Here is a 22,950-nt window from a genome sequence, read left to right as displayed (position 1 = left end):
TCGGGCATGAATGAATGGCGTGTGTGCAAGCATAGGTGTGTTTGTGCACACACACATGCAACCACATTCAGTCTGAGAAACAAACTGGAAGAATAAGATGGAGTATCCACCAACTGAGCACCATGTTGCAGAAAGAGTAGACATGGCCTGTCCCTGCTCGCTTGGCATCAGGCTTGCTCAGTGACTACAGGCCAGTTATTTAACTTCTTTATGCGGTGGCCTCCACCATGAGGTAAAAGTAACAATCCTTCCCTCCTCCCTATCTACAGCCAAACATGGTTGTAAGGCACTAAGCTTACTGGAGGACGGAGATGCTACATAAAGGTGCTGCAATTAAATACATTGAAATTGGAGGCCTCAACATTCCCAGCCCTGTCCTTTCAGAACCATAGTAGCACCCTTTTATCCAAGGTAAAACTTCCAGGACCTTCCACCATCTACAAAGTATAAATACCAAAATATGAATACATTCCAAAGCCGTGCAGGTAAGGCTTCCTGCAGGTAGATGCCCTCAGCTGATACCCAGGGAGCTCCAGGGCCCCCTTCAAGCCCTCAGCAGACATTGGTTATTAGATTAAACACAGGAGGGCATGCTAAAGTGCTGAGAAAGCACCCCAGAGGCAGAGAGAGCAGAAAGAGAGTCGGTATAAAATATTTGTACCTGGGGCCATTTAGTGAAGGGGAAAATAGCCCTAAACAACTCGCTAAGTCCAAGTGGCACTATCAGTAAAAACTTTAATTACACTTAGTGTCCTGTGTCAGAAAGGCAGAACCGGATGTGACAGCAGGTTATAGGTGCAAACATGGGAGATTCCCTGAGGTGAAATCTGAAAATCTCTGCAGCCATAAGAGTAGAGATCCAGGTGAGGGACTTGGCAAGGTAGCATAAAGGGACTAATCATAGCAAATGATCTTAAGTGATTTCTAATTTAAAAATTTTTTCAAGGACTCTGGGAAGATGGCAATGATGATGGTAGCAGCATAATTTTTGACTCTCTCTGAATCCCTACATGAAATCAGAACAACGATAAATCAAAACTGAAAACCCATGGGCACCACACTTTGGTGATAAGGTATTCCCCTGAAACCCCAAAATACAAGTGGGCGAGGACGAGGCCCCAACAACTACAAGACCCGCACAGGATCAGCGTCTGTGTGGAAGAAAGAACAAGAAAGCAGCAGGTTGTCTTACCAGCCTGACAACAACAGAACCCCAAACAAACAAATATTTGCTGGAAAAGGCAGGAGGCCAGTTTGAGAGCTGCGGCTGGAACCGGCAGAGGCCTTGCCCGGCCCAGCGGTGTGTGGGTCCTTGCCCGGCCCAGCGGTGTGTGGATCTTCAGGACCGGCAATAGGGTGAAGGGCCCAGAGCAGCCCAGGCGGGAAGGGGCCCAGACTGAGAAGAAACTTCTAGGGGTGGAACCAATATTGCTAACAGAGGGTAACAGAGGCAAAAAATAAGACACTGTCCAGATAGAAGAGGAAGAAAGAAATAGATCCAGAAACCTCAGACAGCAAACTGCCATGTTTTCAGGACTTTATGAAACCAAAAGTAGAGGGAGCCTGGGAAGTCAGAAAAGCTCCTGAACCCTAAAAGTTCAAAAATCTAATTTCATAAAAAATTCATAGCAGAGAAGTATCAAGGTCAAATTCCATACAAAATTATAAGGGGAAAAAAACCCACAGAAACACAGAAGGCATAGGAACATCCCTACAGAAAATGAAAGCATACCAGGAAGACAGGGCTGCCAAACAGATCAAAATTATAAGCTTAAATAATGCATTAAATCAGTGGTGCAAGACCTGAAAAACAACATATATCAGTATTAAAAAAACTCGGAAATTAGGTGATAGAACTCGGAAAAGAATTTGAAATAAAAGAAGAAATAATTTCAGAAATGAAGACTCAAAGGAACACAAGAGCAAAGAAACACAATGGCCAGTGCTTTACAAGAAATGGAGGGTGAAAAGAAAATTTTAAAAATAAAAAAGATGACATATATCAAAGATAACGTGAATAAGATCCAACAGGACACTTTGGTTTTATGGCAGATGATAAGAGTCCCTGAAGAAGACAATCAAGAACGGGAACAGATCAAATACTTAAAGCTATAACTCAAGAAAAAGATTCCCTGTTGAAACTACTTATTAATGTGTACCTCAGAATACTGACCCAGCATAAGCAGTATCAAAGCATACTCTAGTAAAACTGCCAGACTATAAGAGAAAAAAAAGATTGGGCACCTAAGCAAAAACAGCAAGTGATTTATTAAGGAAAGAAGTTTGGATTGGCATCAGAGTTTTTAAGAAAATGGATTAATATATTTAATATACTTGATACTGTCCCAGTGAGCCCTTCCTGAGGAAGCTACTTGAAAGCAATCTTCAGACAACCAAAATGACTGGAGAAATAATGACATAGGACTTAGCTGAACATTGAACATATAGTATTTACAGAACAAAGACTAACAGTTACAGGGGAGAGAGTATCATACGTAATGGCCATACGCCCAAACAGTGTACATTAGTACAACTACCAAAAAATTACAGGATGATGGAGAGCACATATACTAAAAACTAAATAATATTTAACTGCTCTCCATTTTTATATTGATGATGATGTAATGGTATTAATTTTGTTACTCTGGCACTGTTGGGTGTATAATGAAAGATAAAGTAAATAAGTTAATTATAGAATATTCTAATTCTATTATCCCCTGCGTTCTTAAGAACCAAGATTCTCAGTGTGAGAAAAGAAATACAGATGTAATATAGACAAGGGTAAAAAAAATGCTCTGTTTGAATTGGAAGCATCACTAGGATCTTGTGAGGCATTTTGTCATATGCATGTGTGTGTTTACACATGTGCACACACATATATACATACACACACACATATGTTATTTTCTAGCTCTGTCCATTAAAGAGGCCTAGAAACAATCACCAACCCAGGAGCAATAAGTACCCATAGCCCCAGATTGTATACTTTAAATACCTTTTCCCATTGAAAGAAATCTGGACTTTTGGAGAAATGGCTGATTCCATATCTGCAGAAGGAGCATTTTGTCACACCAGACAGCAAGGAAGCTGTCAAGGGTCTTGAGTATCATAGTCAAAGGACTCAGGTCACCACCCCAAAGATGGGACCACTGGACTCCCCAAAAGGCTAAAAATTGTGTCATTAAAACTCAAAAATATGTTTAAATTCATAATGATTTAAAATGTATTGATATTCTAAAAATATCAATGATGTTTATAATTAAATATCATAAGGGTATTTTAAAAAAATCTAATCCTCAATTGAGAGGATGGTAGAGAACTATTCCTTATCTTGAAAACTGTAAATAAGGAGGAAGAATTGAGCATTCATCTTGCCTTTCCTGTATGAACTGCATCACTGGGTAACCAAATAGTAGATGAAGGAAAGCATCTTTTTATAAACATATTCCAACTAATAAAGGAGAAAACAGTGATAATTAGAAGATCATGATTTTATAACCCTCAATAAATAAATGGTTCTAGGTATTGAGCCTCAAAACTGCTAACATCAAAAAAGAGCAATAATTAAGTACTTCCTGATAAAAGAACATCACATATAGTCTTGCAATAGGATCAAGTCTGAGTCTGAACAAGCCTCTGGAACAACCTGCAATTTGCAGGACAGAGGAACGTGTTGAACTGCACCATGGGGACACAATCAGCAAAATCCAGACTCTGGGAAACATTGCAAGTCAAATAGCCAAGTCTCCTCAATAGGTAAAATAGGGAAAAGAAAGGAGTAGAGAGTGGTTCTATAGATTTAAAGAGGCAAAAAACATAATAACAAAAACAATTAATTGGCAAAACTAAGCAACGATACCTAGGAACAATACACATGCTTGGGTGGTGCAACTATTGAGAAGCGTAGAAAGTGATTACTATATGAGCCAGGACCATGATTCCTCTTAGGGGTAAATGGGGTTGATATTGGGGGCGGCAGAGAGCTGGCAAAGTTCTTCCTTCTGAAGGAGCTGGTGAAGTTCTATTTTTTAACCAGGTCAGTGGTTAAAATAGGTGTTTGCTGTATAACTCGTTAAGTATACATTCGTTTTTGTGGGGTTTGCTGTATCTGTGCTTTATTTTATAATAAAAAGCTTCCTTCTTATTGTTCAAGCGTTTCATGATACCATGGCATCAACAGAATGAACTAGGATAGTTCTCCACCGCACACTTAGAGAAGTGGTTTCTTATCTTCTTTCCATTTGCCGCAGGTCAAAGATGCAAGCCAGGACTTTCTAAAACAGAAGCATCTGTTACAATAATAGATATGAGGTGGTCTGTGTAAGTTTCCTAGGCTACTCAAAGCAAATACCATGAAATGGGTTGGGTTAAACAATGGGATTTATTTGCTCACAGCTTTAAGATCGGGAAGATGTCTAAATCAGGGCATCATCAAGGTACATGGTGGCATCTGCTGGTCTCTCCCTTCTCTTCCCAGTTTCATTGATTTCAGCTTCTTGTTTCCATGGCTTTCCCTCTCTGTGCCTGAATTTCATACTCTTATAAAGGACCCCAGTAATATGATTAAGATCCATCCCAATGTAGGTGGGCCACACTTTAACTGAAGTAACCTCATCAGAAGTCCTGCTTACAATGGATTTACACCCTCAGGAATGGATTAGATTTACAAACATGTTTTTCTGGGTACATTCAGCTTCAGATCACCATATGGTACAATTTATTAATTTCTCCTTGGTAGTTAGTGAGTTTCCTAGCTAGTTGCAGTGCCTATATCAGATTGATTCTATATCTAGAAAGGGACATTGCTCCATTGTTTAAGGAGTTGAGATGGATAGTAGAAATGTTTTAACCTCACAATGACTACAATATGTATTTATTTTCATTTTGTCCTAATAAGGAGAACAATTTATTGCCATAATATATGCTCAAAAAAGGAGAATACTGTTCCAATTTATAATAAAGAAATGTTTACTATCCATTTCTGGACCAGTGAATGATTAGATTTACTTGGATTTTGGTCATGATTCTGATTTTTTGGGCTTTAGAGTGGCCATCTAAACTGTTCAGTATGCCACAGCTCCCATAAAGTTTATCTCAGCAGATATGGGAACAATTCAATTCCATGGATAAGAGTCATAATGGTACAGATGACCCACATGGGCCATTGAGTGCTCCTCTGTGGGGTAATACTCCCAGGCCTTCAACAGAGGGCAGAGCCTCATTACTGTGAGTCATAGTGATGGCTGAGAACTTATTTGCCTTTGTCCCATGCCTTATTTCTTTGCACTGAATTGAGGAGATGGGATGGCTTAGCAACAGTAATAAAAGCAGTACAGTCACTGCCTAGCCTATTTTTTTTTTTTTTTTTTTTTTGGCATTCTGCTGCATATTACTAATTGATTTGTTTCTTCTTGGAGGGTTCTGCAATACACTTAAAAAGAAATCCAGTGCTTAATATGTTTTCTTTACTCAGCTGTCTATAACCAATCAGTATTTTGGTTTTGTGGGTTCTTTATACAATTGAGATGTGAGTGAATATTAAACTAGGTTTACAATATGTAGTATGTGTAAGAACAAGATAAATCAATAGTTCTTTTTTTCAATAAATGAGTTTTAATACAATAGTTTTTTTTTTTAATTAAGAGAAGCGAAAAATTATTAAAATTAATTAAATTTTTTAAATTAAGAAACTCTTTCTTCCTTCCCTGCCCCCTAATTCAGCCTTTTAGCCTCCTCCATGGGGCTATTTGATCCCTCCTACAGCTCTGAAAAGACTCGGGGACCAATGCAGACCCTCAAGAGGGGAAATACGGGGATCCTTGTACCCTCAGACTGGCAGCTAGCTCAGCATCAAGCCTGCCTCACGCTGGTCTCGCCATGACCTTGATCTCCTCTCCCAAATTAACGTTTCATCTTAGTGCTCAGGACCCAGCCCCCTCTCTAATAGCTCTGTTTCCTGACCTTGTAAACGTTCCAGTTACTGGATTTTGACACCCCCTGGCTCCCCGTGACCTCTCCCGGATCAGCACCCTGACCCTGAGGATCTGCTTTCCTTTATCACGTTCTGTCATGCTCGGCTGCTCCTGGGCCTGCTGTGGGACTTTGTGGAACTGAGAAGCCCCCACCACGGCCACCCAGGAGCCACCCTGACAGCACTCTCAGCTGTCCCCAAATGTGGCCTGCCTTCTCGCTGGGCCTGAGCAAACTTGGGCTGGTCTGTCCTGGCTTTCAGTGATTTAAAAAGAAAAATAAAAGACTCTCAGAAAAGTTCTGTGAGGATTTCCTGGAGATCCTAGCACTTTTTCAGGCCTTGAATTTGGACTCAGATGATCTACATTTACTCAATTGTGTGTACCACAGTCCCTCGCTCAGCTTCTCTGAATTCAAGTTTCCTGATTTTTAAAGGACATACTGTAACTCTCCCTCCAGGACTGCAAAATGTAAGCAAGATAATCTATATAAAGGCATTATATATATATATATTTATATATATATATATATATATATATCAAAGTTTGGTGCCTGACCTGTATTAGCTGCACCATAAGAACTGAGGGGTTTCTGTCCCCCTTCATGGCTGGATATTACCTCTTAGGTAGCTGAGGTTCAGGAGCCACCTTCTCCCAAAAGGGAGCATAAAACAGGTGAAGAAACAAACAGCTTCTACCAGGGAATCAAAGCTCATCTTGGCTTCTCCTGCCCCTGGAGCCACTAACTCTCTTGCCTTTAGGTTCTAGATTTGTCTGCTTTCATCTACAAGGTTGTACCTAATGTCTTCTAACCCCAGGGACACTTCTGAAAGTGTGTGCCTCTCATGGTTTTAACTCTATCCGCCTTAGCCTAGGACTTCTCTTATGCCTGCCCTGCCTGAAGAACCTACCAGACCCTTCCTGCTCCCAAGGCTCCCTGCTGCAGATCCCTCCTGTGGGACCCTCCTAGCCCCACAACAGTTAATACCACCAGACTCAGAGCAATAGCCCACCCCTCAACAAGGATCTGGAAAGTGTCTGTTCCCAGCAAGCCTCAGCCAAAGGAGGCCAGAAAGCCAACACCAGGTTGGGCGCCTTCCACATAAGCAGAATAAGTGATTGTGCCCTTATCCAAAAGCATCCACAGTTCTGGTCACCCCATCTCGAGAGGCATATTCTGGCATTGTTAAGAAGGTCCTGAGAAAGACACATCAGGTGCTTGGGGAAACAGGGACTCATGCAGAGACACTATGAAAAGAATGGGAGTCTCCAGGGTAGAAAGCTGACAAGGGCTTGATCACCACCAAAAGGACCTTTGGATAGGGAAGGAGATACCCTTGGTTCTGGTTCTTCCTCCAATGCTGATTGGCTCAGAGAAGAAGCATCTCCTCTCTAGGATGCTCCTTCCCCATCTGAAAAATGAGGTAGGTGGGGGCTAGTTCACAAATCTGATTAAGCCTCAGATTCTCCTGGGAAGATTTTTATATCATGGGATCTACTGAATCTGAATCTCTAGGGCCCTGGAATCTGTATTTTTAAAGGCCCTCAGTGGTTTGGGAACCACTGATTTCAGTAATCTCCCAGATCCCATCATGCTGGGATATTCTATAGTGTCATGAGATTCCAGACAGAGTAAAGAAAAGAAAGCAAAAGGATGAAGCTTGAGCAACACAAGCCCACATACAGAAGAAGCAGGACAGCCATTGCACAATGGGCAATAATCTCTGAAACTCCACAACCCCCAAGAGATGGTGCTGGTGGGAAACATAAATTGATTCCAAGTGACTTTGGGCAGATTTATGGAGGTCAGAGTCATCCAAGGGAGCGGAGAAGACCACCGTGATTTGAAGGCTGCTGGAAGCAACAGAATTCTGGATGGATGAAAAATGGGTCTGGCCCAGAATAGTGATCTTCTGTTCCCATGGAATCCACTTGGAAAGAGTTCCATCCCTGGACCTTTCCATCAGAAATTGCTGAAAATGAAAAGAAAATGCTGTCTAAAGAAACCACCTGAGACTAATATATGTCCACTGAGCTGGGAAAATACTGGTCCCTTTATTGAGAAATGGCCTCCTACATTCTCTGCTTCCTACAGTCAGAAATGCAACATGAAGTTTCACACTTTTAAAACTACATAAATTTTGTCTCTCTAGTGCCAAATATGCCAAGCACTTTGCTTAGGTCCACCTTCTAATTCTCATGGGAATTCTAAGTAGTAGGTGTTACTATCACATTTGTTGAGATTAAGGAACTGAGGCTCTGAGAGGTTATATAATTTGCCCTGGGCCTCACAGATAATAAGGGGCAAAAACCAGAAAGAGCAAACTTGGCCTGTCTGAATCCCAAGCCCATGTCCCTCTTCTTTCTTCTACCTGGCCAACAGGTAGAAGCCCGGGGTCTCTCAGAACTTTTTGGAACAGTGTCAACCTAGACTAAAGTTAGAAATGGGTCCCAGTGAAAGTTAGATGCTCAGGTAGGATCCCAAGCCCTTTATCTTTAAGAAAAATATATATTCTTCCATTTCCAGGATGGAATTAACTAAATGAATCACTAGGCTTCTGCAGACCGCTTGCTGTGTGCTGCAGACTGGATCTGCAGAACAAGCTTCAAGGAGCCGGAGCTAATGGGAGGGGTAGATTTTTTAACTCCCTTCCCTAGATTTTCTTTTTCTCCCTGCCCCCATCCTGATTCCCAACTCACTGGGAACCCCCCAGATGCTGCTGGTGTGGATCTGTATTCTCAGAAACTCCCATGGCCCCATTTGTCATTGTCAGGAGCAGCTCCAGCCATGGGTGTCGGTAGGAGTCATTGACGCAACTCCCATACTGAGAGTCCTGCAGTTCCCGACGACCCTTCTATCCCTTGCTTCCTTTGATCCTCAGGCCAATCCTGCCCCATTTATAGATGAAGGAACTTGATCAAGGTCCCACAATCAGTTGATGAGGCTGCCCCCATACCCAGGTGTTCTTGTTGATTTCAAAGCCCCTGTTCTTTCCACTTCACCCCTCGGGCACAGCCCACACAGATGATTTGGACACTGGGGAGGGTACAAGGGCATCTGGCCAAAAGAGCTCTTCTGCACTTCCTACAGTAAAGATTTAGTACTTTGAGTTAACGGGTTACCCCTTTATAATACAAATAGATCAGAAAATTAACAATCAGCCATTAATACCCCAATGGGAGTGGATTCATCACCCTCTAGCCCTTGAAAGGACCATCAGAAACCAACCAGAAGTCAACATCTGCATTTGAAAATACTAGAACCCAGAAAAGTTTTGAGTAGCCACATGTACAGGAAGCCCACCTAGAACCCTGGACTCCTGACCCCCAGGCCAGGGCCCTGTCACAGGTCCCGCTGCAACCAGCCCAGTTTCAGATGATCAAGTCTGGCCACCAATATCTCAATCTGATTGCAACCCAGATTAACCTTTCATATTTAATTATTGATTAATATGCAAATTAATTTAACTAATCATTAAGTAGTTAAACATCTTCAAAAAAAATTCACCCAAACATTTTAGTGAATAAAACTATGTTCACCCAAATTAACTTTCCCGTAATTTTCTGTAGGTAGAATTTCACTTAATTTCTCTTTAAAGAGAAATGATTTTTGCAATTTTACAATGAGATTTTTGTACTTTATGTAAAAATAGTTCATCAAGAAACACCTTTTCAATAATGTTTTTATAGATTGTAAAATGTTAGAATTCTGGCCAACATGAGATACGACAGCTCCCTGAGGTCTGGCCTGGCTCTAAGATAGGAAGGTGGAAAGAGAAAGGCCCGGAGTGGGGGTGGGGGCACTGTGTTGCATGTTCCTGGGGCGCCCCCCAGAAGACCACCTAAGGACACGGGGTATTCGGAGAGAGGACTGAGAGCACCAGAAGTGGATGAGGAGCTTGGAAAAGGAGGGGCATGCTCCAAAGGCGAACTTGACCTGTTTCCCTATTTTTTTATACTCTGTTGTGTAGAAAGCCCAGAAGCTTCTCTCAAGGTCTTTCCAGACACAACTTGGTTGTAAATGAGGAGGCTGAGCCCTGCTGAGGGCTTGTGAGGGAGCACCTGGTCGAGGAGAAAGCATCTAGCCAGGCAGTGCGAGGTTCCTGCTGCCCGCCATTGCCCTGGGTCCCGGGGCCAATGTTGGGGTCATGGACCTGTACCATGTCCAGTTTACTCTTCAGTCTTCTCCAAACCAAGATGATCTTCATGTAGATGCCTAACCTTTGGGAGTAGGTTAAATGCAGCCCCCATAGCACTGATTGAGCACCTGCTGTTGCCTGACCCCTTGCCAGACCCACTCAGAGGCCCAGAGAAGACCCAGGCACTGCCATGCCTGTCCCAGCTGAAGGAGTCCTTCTCTCCTTGCCCAGAATGCTCACTGCACAGTGCTTTCTGGAGCCCTCCTGCAGCTTTTTCTTTTTTTCCTTACCAACCTATATTATGGTTGGTTACATCCCTTTTGATCTTCAGACCAGGGTCCAAGTCTGCTCCGTCTTTGTACCTTCCCTGGCATCTGACACAGGGCCTGGCACATTATGGGTTCTCAACAGAAGTTCTCAGTTTGAACAACTGATCAGGAAGTGTTTCTTGCCCTGATCTTGGTGCCACCTAGGAACATGGGTTTGGGAGCGTGGAGCAGATAGCTCGGAAGCAGCCTGGGGAGGGCCGTGGAGGAGGGAGGGCCTGGCCCAGTGAGTGACCGCCTCTCCTCTTGTGCCACAGTTCACTGGCTGTTCACCACGTGCGGGGCCAGCGGGCCCCATGGCCCCACGCAGGCCCAGTGCAACAACGCCTACCGGAACTCCAACCTGAGTGTGGTGGTGGGCAGCGAGGGCCCCCTGAAGGGCGTCCAGATCTGGAGGGTGCCAGCCACCGACACCTACAGGTGCGTACAGAGGGAGCAAGGGTAGGTAGGGGCACCCAACCCTCCCTTGGAGCACTGGAGTCCTGCCTGTGGATTCACGTCACGGCCCAGGGGCCACAATCTCTGGCCCCAGAGTGGGGTATAAGTGCTGCAGATGGGAGATTTGGGGCACCAGAACATGGCAACAAAGGGAGACGGGTCCTTTGCCCTCACAGAGGCCACAGGCTGTTGACAGAGATGATATGCATGCAAGAACCAGCTTCAGAACATTCTTTATTTTATTATTAATAATTATAGCTATAGTGCTTGGTGCTGTTCAAATGAGGCAATGGATGTGAGAATGGTGGGGAACAAAAGTCAGATGCACACACAAGATGATGTTCTTACCCGTGAGCCTCCACCCCTGGGCCTTCCCTGAGAAGTAAAGCAGATTTTTCTCCCACTTCTGTCCAGCTCTCTCCTACCCCCAAGGCCAGGCTGCAGGGAGACAGGCCACTGGGCCACTTGGAGGCCACAGCACCAAGGCAAGCTAATGGCAAGACCAGTGGTTCTCGAACTTGAGCTGATTAAAACATGGGTTGCTGGCCCCAGCCCCAGAGTGTCGGACTCTGTAGATGGTCGGGAGTGGGACCCTGGAATTTGCATTGCTCACAAGCTCCCAGGTGATGCAGAAGCTGCTGTGCAGGGACCAAACCTTGAGAATCACTGAGGTACATCAAACCTGTGACTTAGGTAAGCCTGTGTGGCCCCCACACCAGCTCCCTGACATCAGCAGGGCCAGTGTTGCCATCCCCATTTCACCAATGGGGAAATTGAGGCTCGGAGAGTTCAGGAGATGCTCCATGGTCACTCGGTCCATGGACGGCCTCCATCCCCACCCTTCTGAGGCCCTGCCTCCCTCACTGAGCTCCTGCCACACTGCAGGAAGCCCTTGTTGGTGCGAGTTCTCCCTCCCTACTGCAGCCCCCAACCCCCACCAGGTCCTCAGCCCCCTGGGAAGGAAGGGGCTTCTCCGGTTGCCCTGTTTTCTCTTTAGCTTAAGGTTTTCTGGGCTGCCCCAGCCCGGGGACCTCATGGAAACGCATTATAGAGAGAGCCATAAGTGCTTTGTCCATGACATTCTGGGAAGGAATGCCATAACCAGGTTTGGCCGCAATCCGATTAGCTGCTCCAGGTCCCCATGCACCCCCAGTAAATGGCCTGAAGACACCCAGCCACCCCGGCCCCGCCGTACTGCAGGCACAAGTTCCCTGGGTCCTGCACCCTTCCCAGGGCAGGGCAGGAGGGACTCCCGGAGAGAGGGGACAAATGTTTGTTGAGGATCCACCAGGTATCTCACCCCTGTCTGGCAGTGAGTGTCCTTATTATTATTACTGCTATTCCCGTGTTTCTATCTGAGGAAACTGGGGTCAGAGGTCAACTGGGCAGCAGACCTCGGGCCCCGCGATCAGCAGCAGGGCTGGGGTGGGAGCCCGGGACCCCCTGCATCAAAGTCTGCGTTTTTTTCGCTAAGACCTAGACTCAGAGAGGCACACGAGGGACAAGAGGAGGGGGAGGAAGGGAGAGTGGGCAGGGGCATCACCCACCACCTCCTCCAGGAAGCCTCTGTGGAAACGAGGAGCCTGGAGGAGGCCCCACCTCCTGATGGGGTGCTGACCAGCGCAGCCCCGTGTTTCAGATCCCCAGAGGTAAAGAGCAACACAAGGAGGCAAGCACAGGGGCTGTGAGGGGGCGGGTCTCCCACAGGAAGCCCCCATAGGCCCTGCTCCTGCCCTGCACTTTCCTGCAGGGGTGGACAAATGTCACATCCCAGGCCCACCCGGGGCACGTTCCCTCCGAGACAGAGCGACTCAAACCACCTCCAAATCGGGTGAGCGGGACAAGTTATTCACGTGATCTCTTGAGACTGTTTCCCATCCTTTATAAGGGGCTACTGACACCTATGTGGTTTGTGGTGGAGATTGGGGTCAAGTTCCCGGCACCAGGCCTGCCCGTAGGAGGGCACGTGCCTGAGGTCACTTTCCCTTCACCTCCCTGACCTGACCGCAGAGAAAGGAGCCGGGTGAAAGGAGCCTCAGGCACCCCACAGCACAGCACCCTGCAGCATAGCACCCTACTGCATAGCACCCCACAGCACAGCACCCTGCAGCATAGCACCCCTCAGCATAGCACCCAACAGTGCAGTACCCCACAGCGCAATACGCCACAGCACAGCACCCCACAGCACACCACCCCACTGCATAGCACCCCACAGCACAGCACCCCACAGTGCAGCACCCCACAGCACAGCACCCCACAGTATAGCAGCCCACAGTGCAGCACCCCACTGCGCAGCACCCCAATAGCACAGCACCCCACAGCACCCCACAGCGCAGCAGCCAACAGCATGTCCGGGAACAGACTGTCACTGCAGGCAATAGTCCTGCCATTTCTGTTTCCAGTGGCTTTTTTCTGACTTCCTCAGGTAGGTGCTGCATTTTGAAAGATTTTGCCTGCCAGACGAACTGCACTTATTAAGTAATAATTAATTCATTTTCCCATCTTTTATTAATCACAGCTGTATTGAACTGCTAGTCAGGTGATTTAGTTTCCTGGGCTGCTCAAGCAAACACCATGAAGTGGGTCGGGTTAAACAAGGGGAGTTCATTTGCTTTTGGTGTTGAAGCAAAAAGAAAGTCCAGATAGAGGCGTCATCAGACGATGCTTTCTCCAAGAAGACTGTGGCGTTCTGGAGCTGGCTGCTGGTCCTTAGCTAGTCACACGCCAAGGCACATGGCAGCCTCTCCATTCTCGTTCGTTGATTTCAGCTCCTGGCTGCTCCCTCTGTGGCTTTCTCTGTGTCTGGATTTCATTCCACTTATAAAGGACGTAATAGGATTAAAACCCACCCTGATTGAGCTGGGCCTCACCTTAATCAAAGTAACTTTATCAAAAGGTCCTACTTACAATGGGCTCAAACCCCACAGGAATGGGTTAGATTTAAGAACATGTTTTTCCGGGGTGCACAGCTCCAACCCACCACATCAGGTTTCTGATCAACGTATTACCAGTGTTGTCACACTGCGTCAACATAACTCCAGCCTAAATCCAAGAATTATTTCCATTTATCTCTTTGAAATGTTAAGACTAGCTCAGAGCCTCCAGAATTATCTGGTGAACGCCTGACTGGAAACCTGCACAAGGAGCTGTTTTTCTGGTGAAGTTGGGCACTTCGAAGTGTCCAAATTGGGCAAGGGGACATTTTGACCTAGGAGACTTTTTTGAACTGGCCTGAGGTAAAGCCAAGTTGAAATGGAAGAATCAAAACCAAACAACACTGGGTTTGGGTGTTCTTGATGTGTTTAATTCATTTTTAAATCAAATATTCCTGAGCCTCCCTGATCCTCGGCCATGGAGCAGGCTCAGGACTTTGATGACAATGTCATTTGGGTATCAAGGAAGCTGAGAGTTTAATGATTTGTTTTTTAGATCACAGCAAGTTGTCCCCAAGTCAAAATATGCATGATGAAGGGTCAGTGCTCTTTTTCTGGAAGACCTTGTCTCCATATTAATCTTTATTTAATAAGTGCAGTTCATCTGATGAGAAAAACAGGGGACACACCAGAGAATTTGAGAAGAAGCTCCCTGGAAACTGAAGTTTCCACCAGAAGTGGGTGGGCACTGGGCTAGCGCCGTCTGCCTACCGCTGAGCCCAGCCAGGAGGGGAGGGGAGGGAACTAGCATTCATCAGATCATTGCCTGGGGCTCCTCGGGGATAGACACAGTTGAAAATACCGGTCCCCACCCCACCCTTAATCAATAATTTATGAGGGACCCACCTCCCACCCTCTACTCCTCTGCCCAGCACCCCCAAGGAAGAAGCCCGGAGAGAAGGAGAGAAGGGAGGGGCCGGGGAGGAGGAGAGAGCAGGCACCTAAATCCCCACCCCACACACACGCCTGCTCCCCCTGCCCTGGGCTCCCCCTTCCCCCATAAGTCCACTTCCTCTGTTAGAACTTTGTCCTGGCGAGCAGCCTTGCTCCCCTGCTGATTTTCAAGTCTCAATGAACCACATCAGTCACCTGCTAGGAGGACACAGTGCCTTCCGCCAGGTGTGCAGAAGTGAGTAAGCTCCATCCCTGCCCAAGAGGAGCAGCAGCCCGTGGAGGAGGCGATGCCAAAACGGGGGTCTGGCCCAGCACCCCTCTCGGAGGCCAGGGGAGCAGCCTTTCACTCAGCCTGGGCTCCTGAACGGTTTCCTCAAGGAGACAGAAACCTGCACTGGGCCTTGAAGGAGACAGTAGTTGTCTGAGCGAAGAAGGGTGGGGGGCCTTCCTGTGGAAGGGGCAGCCTGAGCTCCAGCTGGGGCTTGGGATGACAGAAGTGGGGTGCCCCCGGTGCATGAGGGACTAGGCGTGGGCCTGCAGGGGAGGAGGCTGGAGACCCATCGGCTCCTGGAGTCTCCCCTCCGAATGCCTCTCGCTCCCCCTGGCGGCCGTGTGAGGACGGTGCGGAGGGAAGCGGGAGTCTGAGGGCCAAACCACAGCGGAGAGATCTGGGTGGACAGGGGGGGCCGGGCCAAGAAGTGTTTGGGAGGAAGATCCAGCATGACTGGAGGACTGAGAGGATGTGGGGCGGGGGGCGCCCTGCCCAGGGTGCAGCCACGCTTCTGGCGTGGGGGGCTGAGGAGGCCAGGACGATGAGTGACCCCCTCCCTCAAGGGGTTTGGGTGAGAAGGAAAGGTGAGGACTGGGGTCCTCATGAGAGAGGCACCTGATTAAGGAAGATTGCTGGGTCGTGGTTCTGAGTGACGACGACGTCTAGCAGATGCCATGGAGAGAGTGGTGGAAGACCACAGATGCCACCAAGAGAGCGTGGGCTGTGGGGCGTGTGCTGGGGTGGGTGGCTCCGGGCGAGATGCTCAACCCCAGCAGGAAATGGCAGTCCCGCTCCGAGGACCCTTGGGGATGGGGTTAAGGAGATCTGGGTGTGACGCACCCCACGCAGAGGGCAGAGGGCACCGGGCAGAGGGCGGCCTGCCCGCCTCTCACGCCTCCTTCCTTCCGTCTTCCCTTCCTCGCCCCTCCCTCCCCACTCCTTCCGTCCCACCTCTAGGGCCCAGCAGCCTTCCCAGCCTCAGTCCTCCCCACCCACCCGCCACGCGCACACAGATCATCTATAAAACATTTGTCAAGCCCGACACACAGCTCCTCGTGGCCGTTCTCCCACGGCTCACTTGTTCTTTGCGTGTAATGTACACAAGGCCCCAGATCCGGCCGACCTGGGCCTCAGCTGTTCCTGATCCTCTCCGTCACTGACACCCATTTCCACACCTGGCTCTGGGGTCCGCGAACACGGACGGGCTCCTACCGTGTAGCAGGCACGGCAGCACTTCCGGAGGGGGCTGAGACGCAGCCCTCTAGAGACCCATGGTCTCAGGAAGGCCGCGGGACAGAGGAGTGAAATAACAGTCCACAGTGCCAAGAAAGTTCTCAAAAGTAATAGAGGAGATGTCATGAGGCATGATTAATTGCCGGAGTAATTGTGCAGATAGCCATCACAATAAAGAGCACAGAGCAGTGAAAGCTGGAGACAGGGGTGGCGCACAAAGATGGATGGGCTGCAGGCAGAATGGGCCCGTCTTCTGCCAGTGATGTGCTGGGTGACCTTGAAAGTGTACCTTGACCTTGAAAGTGTACCTTTCCCGCTCAATAGCGGCTTCATCTGTAGCGTGGGAGGTTGTAGTGAGAGGATCCCTTCTAGCTCTGATATTCCCGGGCACTTAGGGCTGAACGGGATGAACTTCGCTCATTGACACAACCCAGAAAGGAACCTGGGACACCCCTCCAGGGCCTACACAAGGAGCAGGTGCCTCTACAACTGTCCCCCTGCCCCCAGTGCTGATACCCAGGGGTGTCACCTGAGTACTCAAATGACCCACCTGGGTGATGCTATTATGTGTCTGAACAGAAATTACCTACTGATCGAGCCCTGTGCACAGTCACGTGGCCTCATAGGTTCCCACAGTAACCCTGTAGGGTGGGCAGGGCAGATCGTACTCTCCGGATGTCACAGATAAGGACACGAGGCCTAGGGAAGGGACTCACCCTAGGGCCCCCAGGGAGTTAGAGGCAGCGCCCAGAGTGTGGTCAGATCTCCCACTTCTCCAGTGGGTGGTACCAGAGAGAAATGAGGTGCTTCATATTTCCCCCAGACCTTTTCTTTAAAGTGGGGGTCCACTCACTCCTTTCCCTCTCCCGTCCCCCATTGCCCCTTCTAGGTGTGGAGCAGGCGCAGCTCCTGTGCTGCACAGAGCTGTGCTCTCATTTCAGAAACTGGCAGGCAGCCACTTTGGTTTGCTGCTAATTCTTTATTTAAAAAAGATTCATAACTCAATTACATCAGGTAACAATAGCTCACAGTCAATAATATAAAATGCAAACCCAATAAACATCCATTCTGACCAGGGGACATGGATTTAGATGAAAAAAAACAAAAAAATTACAGCATCAGCTCGTCGAGAACAGTATCTTGTAATTTTCAGTAAATTGGAATCACTGCGAGTCATTTTCCCCACTTGAGTGGCAGGTATATTAATTTCTTGTCATTTGTCAACCATCAAAAATAAATTGTTTACAGGGGATGGGGAGAAAGCTCCAGAGATTCAGTCTGGGGTTATTATTCTGGCATGAATTTGTAGGAAGAGACTCACAGAATTTGGGGGTCTTCAGAGATGCCAAGGCTGGCCTCTGCTCCACTGACTCCCTAAAGACATGGGCTCTAGGTAAGACTGATCAGCCCTGACCCCAGACTCTGCTGGCCATACTCTCTCCACCTGTCGCCTGCCCCCTAGGAGTCAGGGTCTCATTCTCTGGCCCCTTCTCCCTCCCAGATGTCACCCCTGGGAAAAGAGTGCAGGGACTCACCCCCCAGTGGCACGTCACAATAGCAGCTCTCTTCTGCTGCCCTCTGACTGCCCTCTGGCACTGGCACTTTGGCATGCATTATCTCAGTTAATTCTCACACCTGTCTTTCCAGGTAGGTGTAATTATCCTGATTTTACAGATGAGGAGACTCAGGCTCAGAGAGGCTAAATAACTTATGCAAGGTTGCACAGCTAGTGAGTAGCCAGGGCCAGGACAAGGGCAAAGTAAGCAAGGTGCCTAGGGCATAATGTTTAAGGAGGAATTCACTCTCAGGGTCGTTCAAGTGCAGGGTTGGCACCTGGGACGGAGGTGTCTGGCAGGATTTGGGCCCAGGTCTGTTTGCATTCACGCCCTTGCTTTTCTCACTGTGACACACTCCACTTCTGACTCCTCAGCCTTGTAGTTGCAACTGAAAGTTTTCAAAGCAGTGAAGCTCTGATGGGATGTGGGTTCTCAGAGGGTGATGAGGGAGGCACTCCTTCCCAGGGCCCCTCCAATTAGCCCACCACTGCCCCCTCCGGCTTTAAAGTCGCCCCTAGTCCAGGATGGACGTGCAGGGCTCAGACCACCCACAGGAAAGCAAAATCTGGTTTCTGGCGCCTGGTTGCCAAGCTCTACTTTCTACTTTGAGATCTATAGAGCTGACCCCAGCCCCGAGATCTACCTTGTATTTTGCATCATTTTGCAGCATTTTCCAGTCCACTATCCCATTGAGGGCAGGGTTTTCAGCCTGATGTTATTCCTCAGTAGGGGAAACTGAGGCTCCGGAGGTTGACTGAGTTGCCCCAGATCCCACAGCCAGCAGAATGAGGACCAGAACCAGCCACATGACTCCATCTGTTCCACTTCACCGCCAAGAGCTAGGTCAGAACAGATGGGGCTGGCATGCCAGTTTGGTTGGGAGCAGGAGAAATAGGGACAGCTCAGGGAGGAAAACACGAATCAGGAACAAACATCTTCTAAAACACAATAATTTGGCTAAATTTAACATGTGAAAAGTTCAGAATGATTCATAATGCATGCAGATTGATGCAAATGATGCAAAAAGGGATGAGAAAGGTAAAGCTTACCTCTCTCAGTCAACCCTCCTAGAAGCAGGAGTGGGTAGGGTCAGGACTTTGTTGCCAGCAGTTTTCCAAGCAAACCACATGTTCAGGACAGAGCCCCGGAAACCTGGAGCAGGTGCAGGACAGAGCTGGGGCCCGTCCGCATTGCTCTCCCTAAACTCTATGCAGATAGTCTCTGGAACCTGGTCACCTCCCACCACCGTCCCTTGCCCCAGCCTTCCCTTGTCAGAGCTAAATAATTCTGCTTCCGTTCACCTATTACCAAGAAGTCTTCTTTTTTCCTCAGCCTTTTAATTATCCTTATCACCTTTTCCATTTCTAATGGAGCAGGAGTGGGTATTTGAAGTATTTGGCTGAGGGCCTGAGTGAATTAGGATAGGACAGTAGCTTCTCAGACCACCCAGGTGGGCATCCAAATGAGCCCCCCAACAGCATGTGGGAGAGGAAGTGGCCTCAGTAAGGGGCGATGTATGGGTTTGGGCCTGTGTTTGCCAGTTAACAGCTGTGTGACTGCAAACAAGTTACTTAACCCTTCTGAGCCTGTTTCCTCACCTGCCAAATGATGTTAATAGGGTCTACTGTTTATGGCTTTTGGGGGTCCATAAAGCATGCGAGCACACATTCATGCCTTGTGTGTGGTGAGATGCTCAACACTTCCCTCTCCAACCCTACAACTCCCACTTGGCACCTCCAGCCACCCCTACAGTCACAAACCAAATGCCTTCCTGCCTCTTCACTTCCATTCATACAAGCCCTGATTCATACCTTCCTCCTCTCTCTGCTTGTCCAAGAGTCCTTGCTACCCATCAGCTCTTCCTTGGAGCCATCTTCAAACTGCCACCCGCAACCAGCCAAGGCACCCCCCAACTAGCCAGGCACCCTCATCCAGCCAAGGAAATCCCCCAACTAGCCAAGGCACCCCCTATCCAGCCAAGGAACCCCCCAACAACCCAAGGCACCCCCCTATCCAGCCAAGGAACCCCATCCAGCCAGGCACCCTCATCCAGCCAAGGAAACCCCCAATCAGCCAAGGCACCCCCTTCCAGCATGCTGCTGCCTCCAAAATCCTATCCCAACCACCTGTCTCCCTCCTGTGCCCTAAGTGCCCATGGCCCTCACCTTTGGGCAGTGATTTGCAGCTTTCTCAGGGATTCCGCCCCATTATCCCTTTTGGATGTTGGCCCACCCACTACCCTGTGAACTTGGAAAAGAAGTTCTTTTTCTAGGGAGGAAGCCAGGACTCTGAGAGGCTCACAAGGAGGAAATGGTCCATCTGATCATGGAGACCCACAGCCCTTTGGCCAATCTTCTCTGTCTCCCCAGTGGAGCCCTTTCTGTTTTTATAACCAGGATCCACCTCTCCAGTTTCCTTGTAAGCCCTTTGAGGGTTGGACTCTGTCTCAGGGCTCCTTACGCAGTGCCCTACAGGGGGTAGGTGCTCAACGACCCACCATGGCAGTGGGGATGAGATCCTCCCCCTTTGCATTCCACCTTGGTTCCTCACCTGCCACGTGAGCAAACACCAGCCCTCCATGCTTGTCTCTGCAGAAGGGGCCTGAACCCCTCCCTAGGAGAGCCCCCTGGAGCCCCTCTGCAAGTTTACAGCATGGGGTCTCTCCTAGAATTGCACGGGGAGAAGCCGAGAAGCCGCTGCATGTGCGTATGTGCAAGCCCGCCTGACATTTCTTCCTGGAAGCTCTTCAAAAGGACGTGGCTTTGAATACTTGGGGGCATGACAATCCCCCGAGTCCCTTTTCCCTGTCAGCAGACCTCTGGGGAGACATTTGTAGCTGGTGTGCAAGCTGTCTTCAAGGCACGCCACGTTTGATATGGTTCACGAATTGGGTTTTTTCCCTCCATCCTTGCTTAACTTCATCTGAACAATCTGAGAAGCAGCAGAAGTAATCCCACATCCCCACACTCTGTTTTCATTTTCATCCTGATGGGTTGTTTGTTGTCTGCGCACATAGTGCTCCAGCAGGAGTTACTGGTGGGATGGGAATAAACAGTCTGTGCTGGCAAATGCTGCCCTCCGCGGGCGCTCCGGGTGGGAGCTCCTTGTTGTAGACCCCGTGGGGAAACGGTAAAACTGTCCCGAGTCCACGGCTGCTACTACCACCATTAGTGATGATAATAGTAATAATAACAACAGGTGCAACTGAGCGCTGATTATGTAAGACTCTCCATGTCCTCATAACACACATGGGGAAATAGGTAAATTCTCTCATTATCCCCATTTGGCAGATGTGGAGCAGGGGGCTCAGACTACTTGACTAGGTTCACACAGCTGCTAGGCACTAACACACGAGTCCTCTGAGCTTGAGCAGGGAGGGAAGCCGGAGCGGGGAAGCCCCGGGCATCTGGGAGAGCATCACCCCAGCACCCCCATTACCACACCGCAGGCACAGGCTCCCTCCCTCTCTCCCCCGCAGTGCCTCCCCTTCCTAGCCCCGTGAGTGGGCAACACACTGCCCGCCTCCGACCGTGACCTTGCTGCTGACCGCCCAGGGCTGATGCGGGCAAGGCCCATGGGGCCCGGGATCTGTGGGGCCGGAGGAGGGGCTCGGGTCGGGGCGCCTGCAGGAGCCGGTGTGCTTTGTCCCGTTGCAGCATCTCGGGCTACGGAGCCGCCGGCGGGAAGGGCGGGAGGAACACTATGACGCGCTCCCACGGCGTGTCCGTGCTGGGCATCTTCAACCTGGAGAAGGACGACTCGCTGTACATCCTGGTCGGGCAGCAGGGGGAGGACGCCTGCCCCAGCGTAAGTGCCCAGAGCAGGGCTTCCCCACCCTCACCCGGGGCCCCGGAGGCTCCTGGAGGGCTGCACGTGCAAAGGGCTCAGCCCCGAGCGGGAGGCGCTGGAGTCCTGCCTGCAAACGCCCCTCCTCTCCCAGGGCCGTCTGGGTGCAGGGAAAGCAGGTGGCACGCGGCGCTTGGAGCTTCTTGTCCCTGCAGGCTGGGGTGTGGCTTTCAGAAGTGACCCCTGAAACTGAAAATCCAGATCCTACCTGAACCAGCAAATGGTTACTGATCTCTGCAGAAGTACAAGTTGAAGCCCACCCCCTGGCCTCTCTTGCTGAGGCACTGTTGCATTTCTCCATGTGATTACAAACAGGAGAATACCAGATTGAACATTTCTTGTTCAGCTCAACATCAGACTCATAGCCACATACATTACTTCCTCGGGAGGGGACTGGATTTGAGGGTGCTCTATCAGTAATGTCTGAAATTGTTGTAAAGAAATTATTCTTATATTATTTATGATTGGTGTGATTAAAACTATATATATATATATATATATATATATATATATATATATATATATATATATATAGTTTTAAAATCCTACATCCAGAGCTGGGAGGCCATGTCGTCCATATCACCCATTTTACAGAAGAGGACAGTAGAGATCACAGAAGTGAAGGGACTCGCCCGAGTTACTCAGCACGCAGCTCAGGGCAGGGTCTCCAGGCTCTTGCGCCCAGGACACCCTGCAATTGCTTGGGTCTGGGTGTCCATGGCCTTTTTTTCCCTTTTCCACTGTGTCCATCACTTGACAAGCCAGGCTGCCATCCTCTGAGCCCCAGGGATGGCCTGTCATTCAGTTTCTGACCCCACTGGAGTGTTACCAGTCCAGAGAGATGGTGACCAGCTGTCAGAGAGGGAGAGTGAGCGAGCGATGCCTAAGGAAGCAGTAGCTGTGCCAACTCCCTGCACCCCATTTATTTGCGTCAGTGGGAGGCGGGCGCCAGGCATGAGGCCACCCTGTGGGGAGGGGATTCAGCACCCTGCACGGACTCCCCACCCTCACCTGAAGCACAGCTTCCACCTGGGCTGGGGGCCGGGGCAGGGAGCTGGGTTTAGTGCCCAGGACACAGGCTCCTTCTCCAGGAAATTAGCCGAGAACAGGTTTGGAGGGCAGGTGTGGGATCGGGGCTACTGAGAAAGCAGTTCTAGTCCACAAAGTAAACTCAGGGCCCCTAAGAGCCAGGCCTCAGGCTGGGAGCCAAAGACGCAGCCAGGAATCAAGCACAGCCCCCCGCAGAGCTCACCCAGCTCTGCTCCTGGGAGGCCTCACCTGCCACCTGGGTTAAGGCAGGGAACTAGAGGATGCTTAGCAGGAACAACCTTTAAATGAAAAATGT

The 22,950-nt window shown here is 49.0% G+C and overlaps 1 protein-coding gene across 1 annotated transcript in view; it reads left to right on the top strand.

Annotated features, from left to right (window-relative positions):
• Window positions 1–22,950, top strand: part of ALK (ALK receptor tyrosine kinase) — a 725,024-nt gene that overhangs the window by 650,721 nt on the left and 51,353 nt on the right. The window contains exons 12-13 of the mRNA XM_037813067.1: window positions 10,692–10,854; window positions 21,416–21,566. Coding sequence (XP_037668995.1) covers window positions 10,692–10,854; window positions 21,416–21,566 — 314 coding nt within the window. The remainder of the gene's footprint in view (window positions 1–10,691; window positions 10,855–21,415; window positions 21,567–22,950) is intronic.

Source organism: Choloepus didactylus, chromosome 20 (genome assembly GCF_015220235.1).
Source record: "Choloepus didactylus isolate mChoDid1 chromosome 20, mChoDid1.pri, whole genome shotgun sequence".
Lineage (NCBI taxonomy): Eukaryota > Metazoa > Chordata > Mammalia > Pilosa > Megalonychidae > Choloepus > Choloepus didactylus.
This window is presented reverse-complemented; position numbering and strand designations above follow the sequence as displayed.